The 18,714-nt window shown below is 37.8% G+C and overlaps 1 protein-coding gene across 1 annotated transcript in view; it reads right to left on the bottom strand.

Annotated features, from left to right (window-relative positions):
• Positions 1-18,274, bottom strand: part of CHM (CHM Rab escort protein) — a 73,223-nt gene extending 54,949 nt beyond the window's left edge. The window contains exons 1-2 of the mRNA XM_075053648.1: positions 18,207-18,274; positions 5,155-5,221 (exon numbers count right to left, since the gene is read on the bottom strand). Coding sequence (XP_074909749.1) covers positions 5,155-5,221; positions 18,207-18,255 — 116 coding nt within the window. The 5' untranslated portion in view covers positions 18,256-18,274. The remainder of the gene's footprint in view (positions 1-5,154; positions 5,222-18,206) is intronic.
• Positions 18,275-18,714: the final 440 nt, after the last annotated feature.

Here is an 18,714-nt window from a genome sequence, read left to right as displayed (position 1 = left end):
TAAGTACACAGTCACATGTATTAAAAATTCCCATTCTGGCAAAGTAATCGTGTTTAGGGGCGTGATAAGTGGACTATGCTTCCTTGCCTTCCAAGAGGAAGTGTTTAACCCAAACAGCTCTTGAGATCTTTCAGCTCAATACAAGGGTGATGGTGGCAGTCACTTGTACTACATTACATTACGTCCTGGGATATGAACATGACCAAAGGTAATTATCACGGACGAGTTAAGACCATGTTTTACTCTCCAATACCTTTGCTATGAGATCATATCCTAAAACAAAATAAAAACATCTTTTTCAAAAAAGGTCAAAAGATACCAGAATTAAGAATTTTCGCCTAGGTTTCCCTACTGAAAATTAAATAGTTCCTTTATTTTTCTTGCAAGAAATTGACCTGCTTTGAGAAGCAACATTTTTGCTTGCTAGTTGCTGTAGTGATGCAGCTACCTCACTTCACAGAAGGTAAAGATCAAAAAGAGGGCTGTATGAAGACACAGGTTGTATTACATTATGTATTTTACAAGTTCCGAAAAAAGTGAAACAGATTGCCTAGCAAGAAGTGGAACAAACTACAAAAGCAGGTATCTTGGAGGGAGGAGGTACAGGGAGGGTGCCCAGCATGCTTTTGGACACCTGGATAAAACAGAATTTTGGACAAAAGGAACACTCAAATACTCTACAGGCAAAGTAAGGTCAAAAAAATAAGAAAGATACCAAGTGCCAAGAAGCAAGGCATGCAATGCAGACAGAGCCAACTGGGCACAAAAGAGGAGTTAAAATCCTGCATCTTGACACTCCTTTGCCTTTGAATTAAACTCTACATGGAAAGATAAGTAAGTCAATGAGGAAGGATGTACACTAAAAAACTACAGTCTACAAATGTTACATTCTAGATGCTCAAAATCAAATACAAAATGTAGCTTAACATACCTCACCTCTAACTGCCCCATCCTCAGTAACCAAAGTAGTACATAACTATATAGATATATAATTATAAGAAGCAAATAAGCAAAGGACCAAAAGTAAAAACATAGCAACCATCAGGAGAAAGTCCCAGGCATATGAACAATTAGTATGGGAAGTATACTCACTTCAAGTAATCAACTTTTAGTCTTGATCTACCTTTCTTTGGCAACTTCAAGTTTAAACTAAGTGCCAATTTCCACATTTTAAATTGCAAATTACTTTTCTAAATCATTTCAAATATCCTTGAAATTCCACATGTCAACAGCTCATTAATATCTACAGTAAATGTAGCTCTCTGAAAAGAACCACAGATTTTACGTTTATTGAGACAGATAGCTGGCACAGAGAAATAGAGCTCCTTCAATTACTATTTGGCAGAAGGTAACTTTAGTTTAAAATCAGTCTACAGGAATTTATGGCAACACTGCAGTGAAGTGACTATTTTGAATAAGATTAGCTACTGTTGATGGCGATACTTGGACAGTGTTTATAAATCAAACTTAGAACTTAGTATTTTATAATAGGCCACTTCAAAACTATCTTCCATAATCACCTATGCAGTATATTATGATAAATGCAAACATGGCTGGAGATTAAAAGTAATAAAATGATGTACACAAGGTAATGAGTGCAAGCAAACTATAAACAAAGACTTCATCCATATACATTTTCTATATATTGTACCTAACTTAACTCAGACCTTTGTAGAGAACAAAAGATGAATCAAAGTAGCACACCTAACACAAGCATTCCAGCAACCTCGAACCTTATTTTCTTATACTCTGAAAAAAATTTAAACTCATGATGCTTTAAGAAGGGAACAACATACACTGTTAAAAAGTGATGCTCTGAACATAAACAGATTTTTTTGTCGATGAATTTTCAATTATATTATTACCTCAGTAAAATGAAACTTGAAAATTCATCTAGAAATGAGTATATTAAACTAGATATAGTAGATAAAATTAAAATGTTTTAATTCAGATTAATCTCTGGCAAGCTTTTAATACTTAACTTTTCACTTAAAATTCAAATGGCATCAGGTGGGGGTTTTCTGTTGGTCTTGGTTGGCTTTTTTTGCAAGAGTACTAACTTAAACACGAAAAGCAGATGGCTTGACACACTTCCCTATTTATGGGGAAGGGGTTGTACAGTATAAACATTTCTATTTTTTTTGCCAAGATATGGATTCTAGACCATGGTTCAGTGAGTACACACACCAATTATAATGGTAACTATTACTATGAGTGAAAAACACCTTGGTTGAGAACACCTTCCCCTGACCTTAGCCTGCACTAGAGTTGGAAAATAACTCCATAGGAGAAAGGAATCAAATGTGGAAGCCTTCATTTTCATTTTAAAAACAAAAGCATGTGTGAATGTAAATGAGCATATTTAAGTGAAAACAGTAATAAACAAAATCTGTATTCCACAGTTCTAATTGCCTGCTTCTGTGTGTTTTCTGAAAGGCTCTTCATCATAGCTAAAAATAGGCATGCATTAAAGAAATGAAAGTTCCAGTGGCTAACTATTATTACAGATTTTGATAGCCAATGAATACAAAAAATTGAAATAACGGGTGTGGTTCATTTAAGAAAATCTAAGTAGTCTACCAATAATACAGGCATTAAGCTTAAAATCCAAACATAACTATTTTATTCATTCTATATCTGCTTATTCTAAAATAAGTTTTTTAATATTTTGGTTAGCAATCTAATACCTAATTTAAGAATTACTGTACCAAAATGTTTGAAATGAACATACCCTTATACATTATGCAGTAGGTCTTTATAGTAACTTCAGTATCACTACTATGTAGTTACATATTTCTTTAAAATTATTACAATCTTAAGAGGCGGTTTTGTTTCAACTGAATCATTAGTTACATTAAATATGGAGCATCAAGTATTGCCTTGCTGTGTACTATCCCATTGTGATGTAGAACACTAGGACCTTAGCCCATTTAAGGACTTCTTTCCTTACAGTTTCCAGGAGTTTTCCATAGGTTTTGAGAGTAGTCCATAGTGCATGAGGATTCATTAAGATGAGTTCTTAATCCAAATACCCTCCTATTGATAAAAATCACTGACTAACGTGCAACACTTGTCCTCACTCCAGTCCAAGACAGGAAGCCAGAGACTTTGTGGGCAGTATAACAGCAAACTGAGCAATTGCAAATCATATTTCTTGCAACCAAGTTAGTGAGCTAGTCTTGCAAATTTTGAAATTGTCTATGATTTCAAATTAGAAATAAATGTATGAAAAATGAATGGGTCCTTTGAAGGGCTGTAGGCAAAAGGAGATTACAGAAGTTTAATCTTGAACCGATGATGCTCAGAGAAAATGAACAGCAGAAAGCATATCCTTTTTAAGCTCTTGGTGCAAGACACAAGAAAAACTGAAAACATGTATACTGTCTCTGGGAAAAGTCTCTAAACCTAGGTGCTGAACACACAGGTGCACATCACAACTATTTTCATAGAAAGGCAAGAGCTCAAAGATATGATGTAAAAATAAAACACTATGCCAACCTCATAACTTTTGGCATACAAGTACTAACAAGTACAGCATCTAAGCTCACAGCACTCTTGCTGCTACCACCACCTCAAAACCACCTGTCACGGTTCTCTGCCGACATCCAGCAGGTATCAGCTAGAGATGTAACAGGTTGCCTGAAACTAGTCTCCACATAGACTTTTACTGGTTATTAACAGTTATGATTTTACAGGTAAACACGTAAGATATTCCCACCCCCACTTCAGATCAAATTTTGCCAAATTACCTACTTTGGTTGCACGCACAAATATTTACCAAGCTGAAGTGCAGAAATTTGTTTACCTTAGAAAATTATTATGCATTTTAGACTATGGCAACATTTAGCAGCAGCAGTGCTGCTTAGGTAGTCCTTGCTTCCTGCTTATGACCCTCTCCCAAAACTGTATTAGCCCAGCAAATTGCATAACTGCACTAACAATGGGACTGAAAAGGTACCAAGGGGACAGGAGTCAGCTACACTCAAGATCAGTGGCAATGCTGCCAAAAAAATAAAAACAAACCAAAAAAAGTGTACAATCGTACCTTGATCTCACATAATGAACTACAGCAGGCACAGTGCAGGTGTCTAGCACAGAAATCTCACAAAATACACTGCATTTGTTACCTTCTAGAAAAACACAGACAGTAAAGCAGCCTCAAAAGCTGCTTAGTAATGATTGATCACCTCAACAGAGTGATGAGAAAATTTAGAGTTTTGAAGTGTTAGATGGGAAAGAGGGGTATTTTAAGAGTTCATCTTGGTTCGCTCAGGCTCCAGCATTTGATCTCAAGCTTGCCTCAGAAACTAGAATTCTAGACTTGAATCATGCTACTAAATTTTGCTGAGCAGGGGTACAAATAAGCCAAGGTTCAAAGATCCTAATTTTTTTTTCTAAAAAAACAGTGTGCATTGTAGTGTATAGTTACACAGAATTTAAAAAAAAAGATTAACTTTGGCTAATTGGTAAAGGGAAGTAAACTGAAACGTTAATCTCTTAAAAGGATGCATGAAATATGCTACTCCAAGTGTTTCAGCAAATCCTTCTATTTCAAAGTGCAACAGAAATACTTCTTGAAACAACTGATTTCAGTGGTATTCTGTAGTCTTCTTACAAACTGATTTAGCATGGGGTAGAGAGAAGACAGCAAAGAAAGAAGAGTGCTGTGTTCATCTCCTGCCTTATCAGCCAGATTTTACTTGTCTTCATTCTGGTAACAATTAAAATGCAAAAATACTTTTATCTTCTCTAGGCATTGAGAACTGACACAAATGAGATACTAGTAAAACATTTTGTCATTAAATGATAATGGCTCAGGTAAAAATTCTCACAAAACCAAAATGGGATAATTGCTGTCAGGAATGATAATGAAGGGCACTAAACCTGTAACCATTCCTGTCTATACGAAAGAAGGAGCTATCAGCGGCATCCTTGACCGCACCACTTATGTTCCAAAGTACCGACCTAGGATGCAAAAATTGCCTGTTCTGTTGATGGAATTAACACCCCAAAAATAAGGTAGAGACAGAAGCGTACGATTACTAGATGCCAGATGAACACAAAACACAAGTCCTGAAGGGCACACTGACAAAGACACAGATATGCTTCTAGCCAGTTTAACTCTTGAAAAGGAAAATTATTGGAGTAACTTACGAATCAACATGAAGAACTCTCTGGCCACTCCTGGCACATGCCGCTGCAATAATAGATTCCGGCAAACCTGTAAGAACACATGCAATTTTTAGAACTTAGTACACTAAGACATATTAAAAAATGAAATCAAGTTAGAACTTGGTCAGAAACAGGCAATTCAAACAAAAGAAAGTTTACAATATGAGTCACTGAAATTTTTAATACTCTCATGCTACTAAAATAACGAACACTATTTTGTGTTCATTAACATTTTTCTATAACCTTCTTGAAAGTAACACTTTTTTTTTTTTAATAATTGTATGGCACACGTCACTTGCAAACACTTCTACCTCTGAGTTAAAGCTTGTCACCAGTGAATTCTCTAGACACCTTGTTATCATAAACAGACTGAGCACTTGCCAGCTCGGTATCCAAATTTCAATGCGATGCTCTGTAACTGTATCCCTCCTGATACAGACAGGTATTATCTGAGGGCATTTTTGTGTTATTTTTGTTCACTTCAAAGTGTATGACATAATGTAAAGACTGTGTAACAAGCCATTAAAATGGTATTTTAAAATTAAGAAATTTATGGTAAATGCTGCATGCACTCGTATTTTCCAAGGATGCATCAGAAAGTGTGAGGGTATAAACCTGTTGGGATGGCATTAAACGATTGCATACGGCAGAGTCCTGCCCAGTGCCCTCTCCTCCATATCATCAGATGCCAAACACCTCTAGTGTGAACAGGTCTCAGAACTGTATCTGGACTTTGTTTCCGATTGAACTAATTGGTTTGCTCCAAAAGAGTGCACAGGAGCGCACTCAATATTCTGCATGCAGACCAAGACCTGAGTGTAAACAGAAAAGCTAAACTAACAGCACGGGTGTACTTTCACTTCACATTTAAGGGTAGTGTTAGGGGCAGAACAAATGCAAGATGGTTGCTGTTAAAGTGGTATCCCTATCAAAATCTCCCACGTCATGAAATTACACTCTGTCAAATCAGAATGTTTTCACCATATTTAGAAAAGATACGTAGTTAAAAAAAAAAAACCAACAAGCCAAAACCAAAAGGCTAGTGATAGTTCTCTACCAGCAATGACTACTTGGAATGGCACATGATCGCAATTAGAAGTTTAATAAATAAATGAGGCTGTTCTCTAACTTCTACTCCCACTCACCAGATTTTTACATGCACAGTTAGATGACCTGGATTTCTGACTAGATTCAGAAAAGAAGTACAGCTTGCTATCTAAAAAGCACGATGGCACTAGCTTTGCTGAAATCTCTTTTTAAATGATCTATTGGCTGTTTAAGCAGGTAATTCAGTGAAAGCGATTAAAATTCTAAGGGACTGGTATTAGGAGACACTTAAGCTACGTATTCAATTAAGGGATGAGATTAAACAAAGCAAAAAGAGTGTTTCACTGATCTGATTTACAGCGCAGCACCAGAAACAGCTGTACTACTACAACTGAAGAGAGACAGAACTGAAAGTGGAAAAAGCAGGTGTGGTAGGGCACAAAATTCTTTGGCTAGCTTCACACCAAACATCGTCTTCATGAGAATTTCAGGCCTGCAGTTGTCTATTTCCTCAGAGACAATATTGCCTTCACAAACAAATAAAAGGTCATCATGCTGTCAATCTCATGACTCATTTAAAACACGCGATGCAACATGTGAAAGGTTATTGGACAACTGTTTACTATTTGTAAGGTATGAGTTTTCACCTACCTAGAGTAAGAAGCTGTTAGACTTTAATGGGATATGAAGTACAATTTAGTACTCACAGAGACAGAACAAATAATTTTAAATGGTTGAGCCAGTCTTTATTAATTCTAGAACCAGAAAGGCAGTCTAGAAAATACCTAGCAGGACTTAGATACACGAGACATAGTTTCATGAACTCTTTAAGCCACCAAAGGCAAACACAGCCATCAAAATAAAGAGGTTCAACCTCTCTATCCCTATCTTCGGCCATTCCTGACCTCCTTCCACATGAAGTAGGTAGGCAGTTTTTGGCAGACCAGTCCCATTATGGTGTTGACAGTCCAAAAGTACAAATATTTGTATCAATACATGGAAAGAGGTTTAAGACAGGTGTGACAAATTTTCCAGGAAAATAGCTACGACTTCCCTGCAAATTTTCCATTTTTAACACTTAATATTTTCATGGATTAAAAAAAAGAAAATCCCTTTCTGAATTGATAAAACAGAAAAAGTAACAATAGTTTTGCATTGCTGACGTTCCACAGCAAGTGAAGAGTTATCATGGAATTAATCTCTGGGGGTAGAAAGAGGGATGAACAATCGCATCAGTTCCTGGGACAGTCATTCCACAGCCTAGAAAGGCCAATAGTCCATGCAGTTTAATTTTTTGAAGAACTCAAAACATAGACCATTCTGAACAAAGAGACAAGGAGAAAATATGTAACTGTGGCACACACTTCAGGACTGTCACAAGATCCTGGATGCACACAGCCTTATTGTGTGAAAGCAATTCCACATTCAGCTGTCCTCCGAAAGTGTTTATATATACATTCATTTCTCTCCATCTATAAACTATCTGGAATAGAATCTACAACTACTATTTTGTTTGCAGTTCCTGAAAAAGGTTTTCTTTCCCTCATTTGGGCACAGAGAATATTACTCTAGAAATGGAATTGAGAACCTTGTTTCTCCTTCCTTATTGATAAAAGCCACCGAGAAAGTGTTGTAAAACATCACCAGTGCTGCCTGGCTGACCAGGACTGGAGTTATAGCTACTAGGGCATAACTGATTGCTTTAAGCTTGATCCAATTGATACTGTGTTGGAGGTCTGTTCTTCCATTAACCTTGGATGAAATTGTTCCCTGAATTAGCCTCCTTGCTCTTGAAAGCTGGCATCAATTTTCTTCACCAACCCTTTGCTTGTAAGATACTGTGGCCCCCCAAGTACCCACTGGCAATAGAATGAGAAAGTGTAAGAAAGGCAAGGCCCATGCATTTTAGCTTTTGGAGAGGCTCTTAGAACAACTTGATGGACCAAGACACCATTTATTCTTAGGTGACAAAACCTCGGCAAACCAAAGAAATAAGACTGTGCCTTGGCACCAGTTTCTGAATTCTCTTCTCCAACAGAAATAAAAGCACACGGAAAATAGGTAGCTTTGACAAACGCAAGTTACTCCTATGTGTGATCTGGAGTGTACGATGGTTACTTTACAAAAGCCTGTTCCAAGAAAGAAGGCTCTGGTAAACAGAAAAAAATAAGTAACTTGGAAAAGCCTCCTTAGAGAAAAGGTAGAGATTTATTTAAAGACAGCACACAAAGCTGAACTATCTCTTACAGGATGCTCACATAGTTGTGCAAAATAGATACCCTTCAGATTATTCAGTAACAGAGAAACATATTCTTCTTATAAATTGTTCCTCTTTGAAAACAGTTTCCTATTCTGAATGTTGATTTGTCAAAAACTCTAAGCTGGATTATATTCAAATTTTGAAATATGTTCAGACCCTAGCTACAGGGCCGAGCAGACTCCAAAACTTGTCACTCACAGTTTGGTTTGAAGATAATGATTTATTACAGAATTCAAGTGGTTGCAGGGGAAAGGCTATATCCCTAATATTGATTCTGAAGTTTCACTTATGCCTAATGAGTAAATAAAGCTGGGTGTTTCTACGCTGTTTTTCTCATGAAGGATTATTCTAACACTTCCTGCCATTCATCCCTCTTGGGGAACAGTCAACTTCTGGTTTTGCCAGCTTAAGGGATGAGGGATTTAGCACTATAACCTGTGTCACTCAGGATGTCTAATGTTTTTGAACAGGCAGTTGGGTAATGATTTGGATCCAATAACTTGGATCAAAGAACAGCAAGATCTAAATGAGAATCTACATTTCCTTTTAGATTATAAAAAAAAAAATAATTCTAAGATTGTACTGCTATCAAAATCAGTAATCAAATTACTGATTCATCAAGAGATGTGCCCTCTGGTATAGTTAACAGAAACCAGCATTTTCCTACGAAGTTATTATGCATATTACTTACTGTGAAACGCAGCACACATCTCATTTTATTGTATCTGAAAAGGGCTATTGCAAAAGAACATTTTGTCCAATAAGGTTCCAAATCCAGACAATTTTTAGATTTGCAATGGTATTAGCAGGAAATAAGAAGTCTGAATAGGAATCGCATGATCCAACCACAAGAAAGCAGCAACAGATCCAGACTTCAGTATGTTATACATAAACATCTGGCAGCATAAAAGGGATTTATGTAGAGGAATAAGGAGTCCATACAATTCTTGTATCAATTTAGTATGCTGACTCAGAAGTTCTTCATATTTGAGGCAGAATCAATTCAGAAATAGCAGCGCTTGTTATCAAGAAGTATAACCACTTTCTGTGCTTCCTGGCCCTTTCATACCCCCCCTTTAGAATGCTTACACATGAAGTATTTGGATTATGTTAAATTGTCCTGCACCTCATTTCTCTTACCAGGAAAAACAAAGATAAAGAGTTTTCCTTCATGAAGGAGGACTGATCAGTACCAGCTGAAATCTCTATCATCATTCCTTAAAGCCATTGCCTACTTTCTCCACTTACTAACCTCCATTTATCAGATGCAGTATTAGGTAAATTAGCCTCTCTGGCCTTCTCAAGGAAACATTAATTTAAAATTTCAATGAAGTAGGACACTACATCTGCAGACAGATATAAAAATAAGTACAAAATTAGAGATTTTACTCATTAGTGATCTCTGGTTCACTAACATGTTCTAATAGGTAGAATTTCATAGGTACTTCTTGACACCTATCCAGAAAGCGATGCATTCGTATGAATCTGTGACACTGCCTCATTGAAATACAAGTGCAAAGTCAAAGTGAACCAACTTCTAAGTCCTTCTAGTATTGGCTGAGGAAGAGTGCTGACTACATACTTGCCCTTCTGTGTTTGGACTTCTTGCATCCTGTCGGAAAGATACTGAAAAAAATGGCAAGCAGCTTAAATTGTAACAAGCTGGCTCTAACTGGACTAGCAAACATGGTGGCATAGCTCACTTCAGCATGTAGAAACTGAAGTTAGTCCTACAAACTTTTCTGTTTCTCCACCTATCTGTGTAATGCAAAGCATTGGAAACGGCTGCGTGAGATTCCAGGACTACATCAGAAACAGTTGCAGCACCAGAATGAAGTAACCCGGCAAGCCGACAGCATAATCACTAGGTTCATGACAATCTTATGATGAAGAATACAGTCCACTTTTGATAGCATTAGTTTTCAACACCAGCTGTCTAAGCACTATCTCTATTATAGCCTTCTTGGATACATAAGAGGCAGATTAATCTCAATAAATCTTACAGATGTGGCTGCAGCAAGCTGACCTTTAAGTCTACATCTGATTGTTTCCAGCAACCTCTGACCAGGATAATCTCCATTATGAATTTTTGGACCTTCCCTATGAAGCAAAATCAGCCATACTTCTATTTTCAAGAATAATGTGTTTTACAAGTAAATAAGCAAGAAATAAAGGAATTAGCTACACATTATATACAGTTATCAAGACACCAATTTTACTTTTAGTTTCAACACAGCAAAATTAAAATTAGACATAACTGCTAAGCTAGAAAACTCTTCTTCAGCTTTAAAAGCCAACTGATTTTAAAAGCTTTACAAAACAATGAAAAGTTATAATTCACCTCTCTGTAATCAAAAATTAATTTCAAGCTTACACATTGTGTCTCTTCTGATTAGCAGCTACACATAATGTTATAATGATGCATTGCCTGTTCAAGTGATTTTAAATGGATATATTCACTGCCCCAAGCAATTTATAAACTAAACAGCTTCATATGTGTGGAAGCATCTTGGTTCCTGAGTTGTTCACTGTAAACTGTTTCCCAGTCATCCAGCTGATAAGCTTTTACTGAATTACACAAGATTCATCTTGAAAAGGTTTAAATGTTTAATTTGCTTCACTGTATCTACTAAATAAATCACAAGTGGCTTTTTCATAATATAAAATGTTGAAGGGAAATATATTAAAAATGCTGGAACATAGACAATTTCAAAACAATCTTCTGGAGTCAGTCAGTTGACCAACTGCAATAAATTTTGTTTGCATCCAAACTTCTAAGAAGAGCAGAGCAGCTGACTCTGGAGAAGCTCACTACACAATCTTTATGGTATGTTTTTGGTATATGTATATGTAGAACTTAAAAGGCATTTTATAATTTAATTGCAAACAAAGTTGAAATAATTACTGTATAAAATATTTTAAGTTAAAGCTAGCTAATTAAAATTGATAATAGGTTTGATTAATTTTATTATATGCTTGTACTGCAGAACAATATCAGAAAATATTTCTGCATTACAGAATATGGTGGTGGCTCAGAAACTGCAACCCACTAAGACAAGTAAGAAATCATAACTGGTCAAGGAAGGAGCCACAGGTAAAAAGTTTCTTCTCCTAAATCAGTAATTCCATATAGTCATCTGTGTACCATCAGATGAACATGGCAATGGAATGTACCAAATCTCATAGTTGGTGCAAATAAACATTATTTAGAAAAGGAACAAAAGCAGACACTATGCTCCAAATAAAAATTCAACTTGTTACTAAAAATCATGCTCAAACCCAGCAGTGTTCTCTGATGAGGGGGGAGGAAAAAAATCAGTAAGAGAATGCACTTTCTGAATTTGGCTCCAAGTCATAACAGCCCAGGAAAATGAACATCAAAGGTATCAAAAAAATGAACATATATGAGATCTAGAACAGCAAGAATACACAGCAAATTTAGCTTATTAAACACATAAAAATTTTATCACTGGATGAATCATGTTGTCTTTGTATGGCAAAGTTCTACTGTATCTAAACATTTTGCTCATGGCATGTCTAAGACACAGAATCAAGGTAACAGGTTAAAAAACTAATACCCAATTTGGCAGACTGCTTTTTGAACTACAGGTGCAAGCAGATTACTTCAAGGTGAGGAATTCTATTTACTGGAAAGGAACAGCAGCTTTACTTTTACACAATTAGAGGGCTACCTTCCAGGGGAAGGGCAATTTTTGAAGAAATATCAAATTTGTGTACTTTTATAGAAACAAATGTTATCTATATAAGTACATCTCCTTAAGTCACTTCTATTAAGGAAGACAACAGGTAAAATCCAGAAGAAAACAATAAAATTGTATTGAACAAAGAGGGTTTGTAAGTAGACTGCTCTAGCACATACTACAGCTATGAGTCTAATCTTTGTTTTACAACAAACAGCAGCAGGTAAAGAAAAAGCAAAGCACATACATTAAAATATCTGTAGAGCAAGACACACACTAAGTTTTATTTTTACCCAAGTCTTCTAATACTTTCACTTCCTTTTCCACCTCCCTATGGGAGGATAGCTTGCTCTCCTTGCTCCCCATAAATTTTTAAACATTTCATAAAAGGAGATTTAAAAAGTAAAAAGTTTCTTCTCCTACATTAGTAATTCCATATAGCTGTCTGTGTACCAACAGAGACTCTTACAAAGTGCTTTGGTTGGCACTAGAGCAACCTCAGTGCACCAGTGACTTAAAAAGAGATGCGTTCTTGCAGAAGGACTGAACTACCAGCTTTACAACCATTCTCCAAACAGTGGAATGACATCTTCTACTGGCGATAGACAAATATGTCTTTTCGATTACTCCTGATTCAGACTAGAATTTCAAAGTATCTTGCCAAGACTTTTTCTAAAGGACTTTTTCACCCTGATGTGCAGATGACATACTCTATATTTTGACAGTAGGATCACAGGAGCACTAGTGTCTCTTATTTTGTTAAGATCAGCAATATAATCTGAAAAACCCGAAGAACACTAGCAGGGAGAGAAGGACAACAAAAGATTCACAAAATAATGAGTTTTCTTACAAGAGCAGCAAGGGACATTGCACAGTATCTGGGAAAGAATCCTATCTGAGATACCAGCGGGAGTCCAGGTCTCCAAGAAGGCTATCACAGCACCTCTACTAGACAAAAAAATTCAGAATATAAGGCATGCCAGAGAACCACCCCTCAATTTTAGGTCAAGTTCAAAAAAAGTAAGAACATAAAGGTATGTTTACGCTTGGAGAATATGAAAAAAATAAATGGGGGTAAGGAAAAAACAGTGAGTCAGTGTTCATTTTGTTTGACATTTACATGGACAGGTAATGACTTATTTACAAATTGTAATAATAATATGGGTCTATTTCCTCCTTCCAGACATCAACATTACAAGTCAGTACCACTGTATTAGTCCACAATGACCACTGACAAAAAAATCCATCTTCAGCTGGTTTTCAATCTAGCTTTTGTTCCAAAACTCTAAATAGCTGCTGATGTAAACTGAAGACTGTATACTTATACGATAATGTAACCAAAATATCAGCCCAGAAGATGAATTAGAAAATATTTTAGGCACATCCTAAAGATATCCTGCAACAATAAAAACATTAGGAATTATTTGTTTTGCAATTTTTTTTTAATCAATCTTCACTGTTAACTTCATAATTCACATCTATAATATTTAGGTTAGTTTTTTGTTGTATTAGTATCTGGAAGTGATTTTTCCTAACACTGTACTTACATAAGATAAACATTAAGTACTTACACCACTCCCAGCATATCGAACAATAAATAATAGATTCTCCTGACAGGACTTTGATGACCTGGCAAAGCCCGAGTGCTTTCAGCCAAAATCATATGAAACCATAAATCACTCTTTATTTTATAGAATATTTCAAAATGGATTCCTGCTTTCTACCTTGAAAGTCATTTCATGTGTTATTTATAACCACTGAAAACCAGAATGGAAAGAAAATTGCATAGAACTAGAAAATTTACTGTGACTGCTTTTATAAAGAATAACTCCTTTTTAGAAAAAAATTAGAATTACTGGCATACAAACTTGTGAATACAACCACCTTTTAAAGAGCCGTATCCTTTATTTTACAACTTCACCAGCAGTTAATACAGGCCCTCTGGAGTATCAGAGACAAGTTTAAGAAGTTAGGACTGAATATAATCCAATCAACTGAAGAAATTCAAAGGTAATGATGACCCTGCATCCTTATCCACACCACTTATAAATATGCACAGCCATGTTGCAAATCTTTGCACTTACAGTGGTTTCTGCCACAAATTCAACATTGCTGAATGTTTTGCCTATGAATTTTTGTGTTTGACAACTGCCTAAAGACAAAAGCTCTGCCATTGACTCCTACCTCTGAGTGTCACTCTCAAACAGATGCCTGTTTTTTGAGATATATATTTATCTAAGAACTCATAATGTTGCCTCTTGCCATAAAAGTACTACCATTTTAATGCCTGCACTAATTTAAAAGTTGACCTCACAAAAGCTTACCAATAACGAACTCATTTAAAGGAACATGACTAATGCCCACCTTGAATTCCTCAAGGAAGCACTTAGATCAGCTCTCCAAACCTAGATCCTACAGGCTTTTAGATAAATAAAAGTCACTGAATACTGCTTTCCAAAGAACAGACCTTCCAAAATACCAGAATATGGTATTCGTTGCTTTGAGGATTGATGATATTGCATAATATCTGTTTTGGCAGAGAATCATCCAATAAACGCATTCCTGTTTGGTTAGTGGGTAACTTGACCGTAGTACTATATTCAAAAAGCAGGAAAGCAGGGATATGAGAGGCTGGGGAGGAGGGGGGCGGGGGGGGGGAAGAATGACTTCCAACACTGTGACAAAAAAGGGGGTAGAACAAAAGAACAAGAGCGTAACAGCTTTAATTCTCATATTGTGTTGCCATGGAAAATCTCAAGATATGCCCATCAATTTGATGTCATGATAATCTAGCTTTTTTCACAACTATGGATATAAATTCCTTGATAGCAGTGAAACTTTTGCTGCTGAACCCACCAGGACTAGTAGTTTTGTACTACACATCCATCTTGCTCTAAACTTGCCCACGCAAGAAAATGTTTAATCTGGGTTAAGGAAAAGTAGTTTCTTCAATAAGCGAATTTACTTTTCCCATAGAAATATTGATGAAGTAATTGAACTTAAATGTTAAATGGAGCACTGATGACTAAAATTTAGTGTGAGGTTCCATTTTCATTAAGCTTACTACAGGGAAACAGTTAAATGAGCCAGAAATAAAAACAAATTCAAATCTAATGTTACTACTCAATCTAATTACTAAAATTAACAGATGCACAAATTATAAAACCAGAAAAAGGCCACACATGCAGAAAAGAATGCAATTACTACTATGCAGTTAAAAAGATCATTAACACAAACATTCTAGTTATTACGACAATTAAATATCCATAGGTACACTCACAGCATTAGCACAGAGAGTTAAAGACAAGGCTAAAATATTCCCTCTGGAGTCATTTCCCAGAAGAGAAGACAGATGAAAGTTTTACTTTGAATCATCTTCCATACTGAGTAATTTAATACAGATTTAAAACAAAAACCCAAACCAGTCAGTCAACAGTGTTAGTCACCATTTACGTATGTTCTTAGTAAAAAGGAATGCAAAGAAAAGACAAAATAATTCCTAAAATGCAGAATTCTGAAAATCTTGAAATTAGTTAGAGCAGTACTTTCTACAGGTGGGCAAAACCACATCCTTTAATACAAATCCACACCACCACCACCACCACCAAATACAGCAATATTTCAGAGGAAGAATTTAGCTCAAGGAATTTCCTTCCCCCAACATCAAAGCTCTAATATTACACGATCATTCCAAAGCCGGGAAGATTGTGTTTGATGGGTGTCGTGTGACAAACTCTCAGCGGCACAGACAGTTCAGCCAAAAGTGCCTTTGCTGGTAAACTGCCAATTTCAGGTGAATTCTTCTAATAGTGTGGCTAGGCATACACAATCTTTTCCGTCTGTGATATTCTACCACCAACCACCACTCGCATGCGATGAGCAGCCTGGTATTACTTAACACACACATCCAGAAAGCACAACATACCATGGGCCATGAAAGACAGCACACAAGAGTAGGCTGCCACTGCCCGAGCGATTCCCTTGGCCTGCACTCTGTGCCCGTGACACCCCTCAGCACAAGGGTTGCCAGAGATAGCTGCATTACATTCTACCTTTAACAAAAATTACAAAACCTCCGGAAGAAAATTTTGGCAGCAGGTTTTTACGCTTCCACTGGAATCATGAAAAGATGAAGTCTTATTTATGTAAGTTATAATCAGCTCTTTTAAAGAGGTAACACCTTCACTAGCTTCCTTAGTAGCTAGAATAGCTACTCCTACTCCTACTATTTTCACCTCCTAGTTTCCTTAGTAGCTAGAATAGCTAAATAGCCAAGCATTAATATTAATTTTATAAACCTCCGAGTTTCCCTTAATCTTCTACATCACCGCATCATCTACATAAATACTAATTTTCTCACAGCAGTAAAGAATGAATTACCCTCAAAACCCACAGAAGTTACACAATACTTAAAATTTCACTCTTTAGCTTGGTACTTTAGCCTTTCGTTATTTACCATTCTTCTCATACACTCAAAATATTCATAAATCTGAACACATGTGAAAATATCAAATTCATTAGTAGGGCTCCCACTCTGTACAACAGGGCTAAGAACAGAGAAGTGATCTCTTAATTTGCTCAAGAATTTCAATTTTGCATTTTTAGTAGAGACGGTCAACAACGGGGACAATGTGTGTTTATAATCTCTCACAAACTCTAGAACTAAATCAGAAATCGTTTGAGCAACTACACATACACTGTAAGGGGATTCCTTTTTTTGGTAAACGTTGAAAACAGCAATTACATTAAGAAACTCACCCATTCTATTTCAAATTGCTAGAAAAGTAATTTTAAATCTGAAGGACACAATTTGACAGATTAATGAACTCCAAAAACATAGTTCCTTGTTTCACATGGGAAACAGTAACACTGTCTTCCCTTTTGTGCGCCAATCAACATCCTGAGCTGATCATGGGTGCTCTTCATAAATGCAAAAAAAATTTGATTGTAAATGTGGGACCTATAAACGGTAATGTATTTTGAACATTTTAAGACTAGCTCAACGCTGAATTTAAGGTGGGGGGCTTATCAAGACCTGTTTGAACCAGGCCACTGTCACTGGGTTCTACAAAACACAAATCTATTTCAATACTTAAAGATTATTACGAAATGCAAGCAGCAAATATCTTACTTCTGAAGGAATATTTCAGAATTTGTCTTGTAGTTACAGTGTTGTGGTATGTTTCAGTGAGACACTCAAGATCTGCGTCATTATTCATCTTCACAGGCAACAGGATGAACTTGTACAGGGTATAGAAAGTGTAGGCAGTTCCAGAAAGTTCAGAGTTAAATCTCTGATATGTACAATCATTCAACTTTATGTTTGTTCATATACTGAGAAATACACTTTAATGAGGAGGACTCCAAAAAAAAAAAAAAGTTTTGCATTATTTGTAAACAGGAGTAGAGATCAGAAAAAACTTTTAAAAGTTCTTGTATTATAGCATAAATAAAAAAAAATATTATTGGCATATACCATATACATACTTCAAGAACATGGAATTTAGCTCCTCAGAACTATTCCCAGTGCATACAAGTAAACTCGACCAGCAGGAAGGTATTTCAGGAAAGCGGGCTGCCGAGGGTGGCAGAGTCAGAGAAGGCTTTACGAAGTACCAAAGGGGGGCTTGATCTCCGGTGTGCAGGGGCAGGAGGTGCGCCTGACCGGCTCCCTGCTCAGAGGGACGGGGTTCCTGGAAGTCCCCCTCCCAGTTCAAGCCCCGCACCACACGTACCTCCGCGCCGCCTCTATTTCTAAGCAAACCTTGACACTGACGTCTTACTAGCAACCCTAGAGCGGCCTGCGAGTCCCCGGGAGAGCGGCGCAGCGCTGTCCACGCAGGTACCCTTGGCAGGTACCCTCGGCGGCCACACGCAGCCCCAAGACCCCCCCCCAGCCGCCGCCGCTGCCGCCCGCCCGCCCTCAGCCGCCAGCTCTGCCCCGCGCCTCCCCGCTGCCCCCTCTCGAGCACCGACACCCCGGCACCACCCGCCCGGCCCCCGCCACAGCAGCCGCAGTCTCCTACCGGTCCCTATCACCACCACATCAAACTCAGAGGGCAGGTTGTCCGCCATCTTGGGAGGGGCACCGTCACGTGGCCGGCGCTGGCGGAAACGGAGGGTGCCGCCGGCAGACACTTCCGGCCGCCGCTCGCGGGGGCTGCTGGGAGATGTAGTTCTGGGCGCGAAGGAACTCCTCCCCAGCATCTCTCTCGTAGCTTCCATCTCACTGCGGGCTCACAGAGCTCTCTCTTTACAGCCCTTCTGTCAAGCATGCGGGAAACGCCAGCCTGCCTCTGTTCCGGCCGGCTCTTCACAAGACACTTGTGTGAAAAACAACCGCCCCTGCCCTGGGTCTCATCCCCACCTGCGGCCGCCCTCGCTGCTCCCTCGCATCCAAGCGCCAGGCTTTGCCTCCGTCCCCTGTGGTCCCCGTTGTCCCACTCCTCCAGCCCGGCTCCATCTTTCTGACCGGCGGCTGGCGTGCAGGTCGCACCGAGGGTCCGTCCGACACAGCACACGCAGAGCTCGTCC

The sequence above is a fragment of the Buteo buteo genome, chromosome 22, assembly GCF_964188355.1.
Source record: "Buteo buteo chromosome 22, bButBut1.hap1.1, whole genome shotgun sequence".
NCBI classification, from domain to species: domain Eukaryota; kingdom Metazoa; phylum Chordata; class Aves; order Accipitriformes; family Accipitridae; genus Buteo; species Buteo buteo.
Note: the sequence above shows the minus strand (reverse complement) of the source record. Positions and strands in the feature narration are given on the sequence as shown.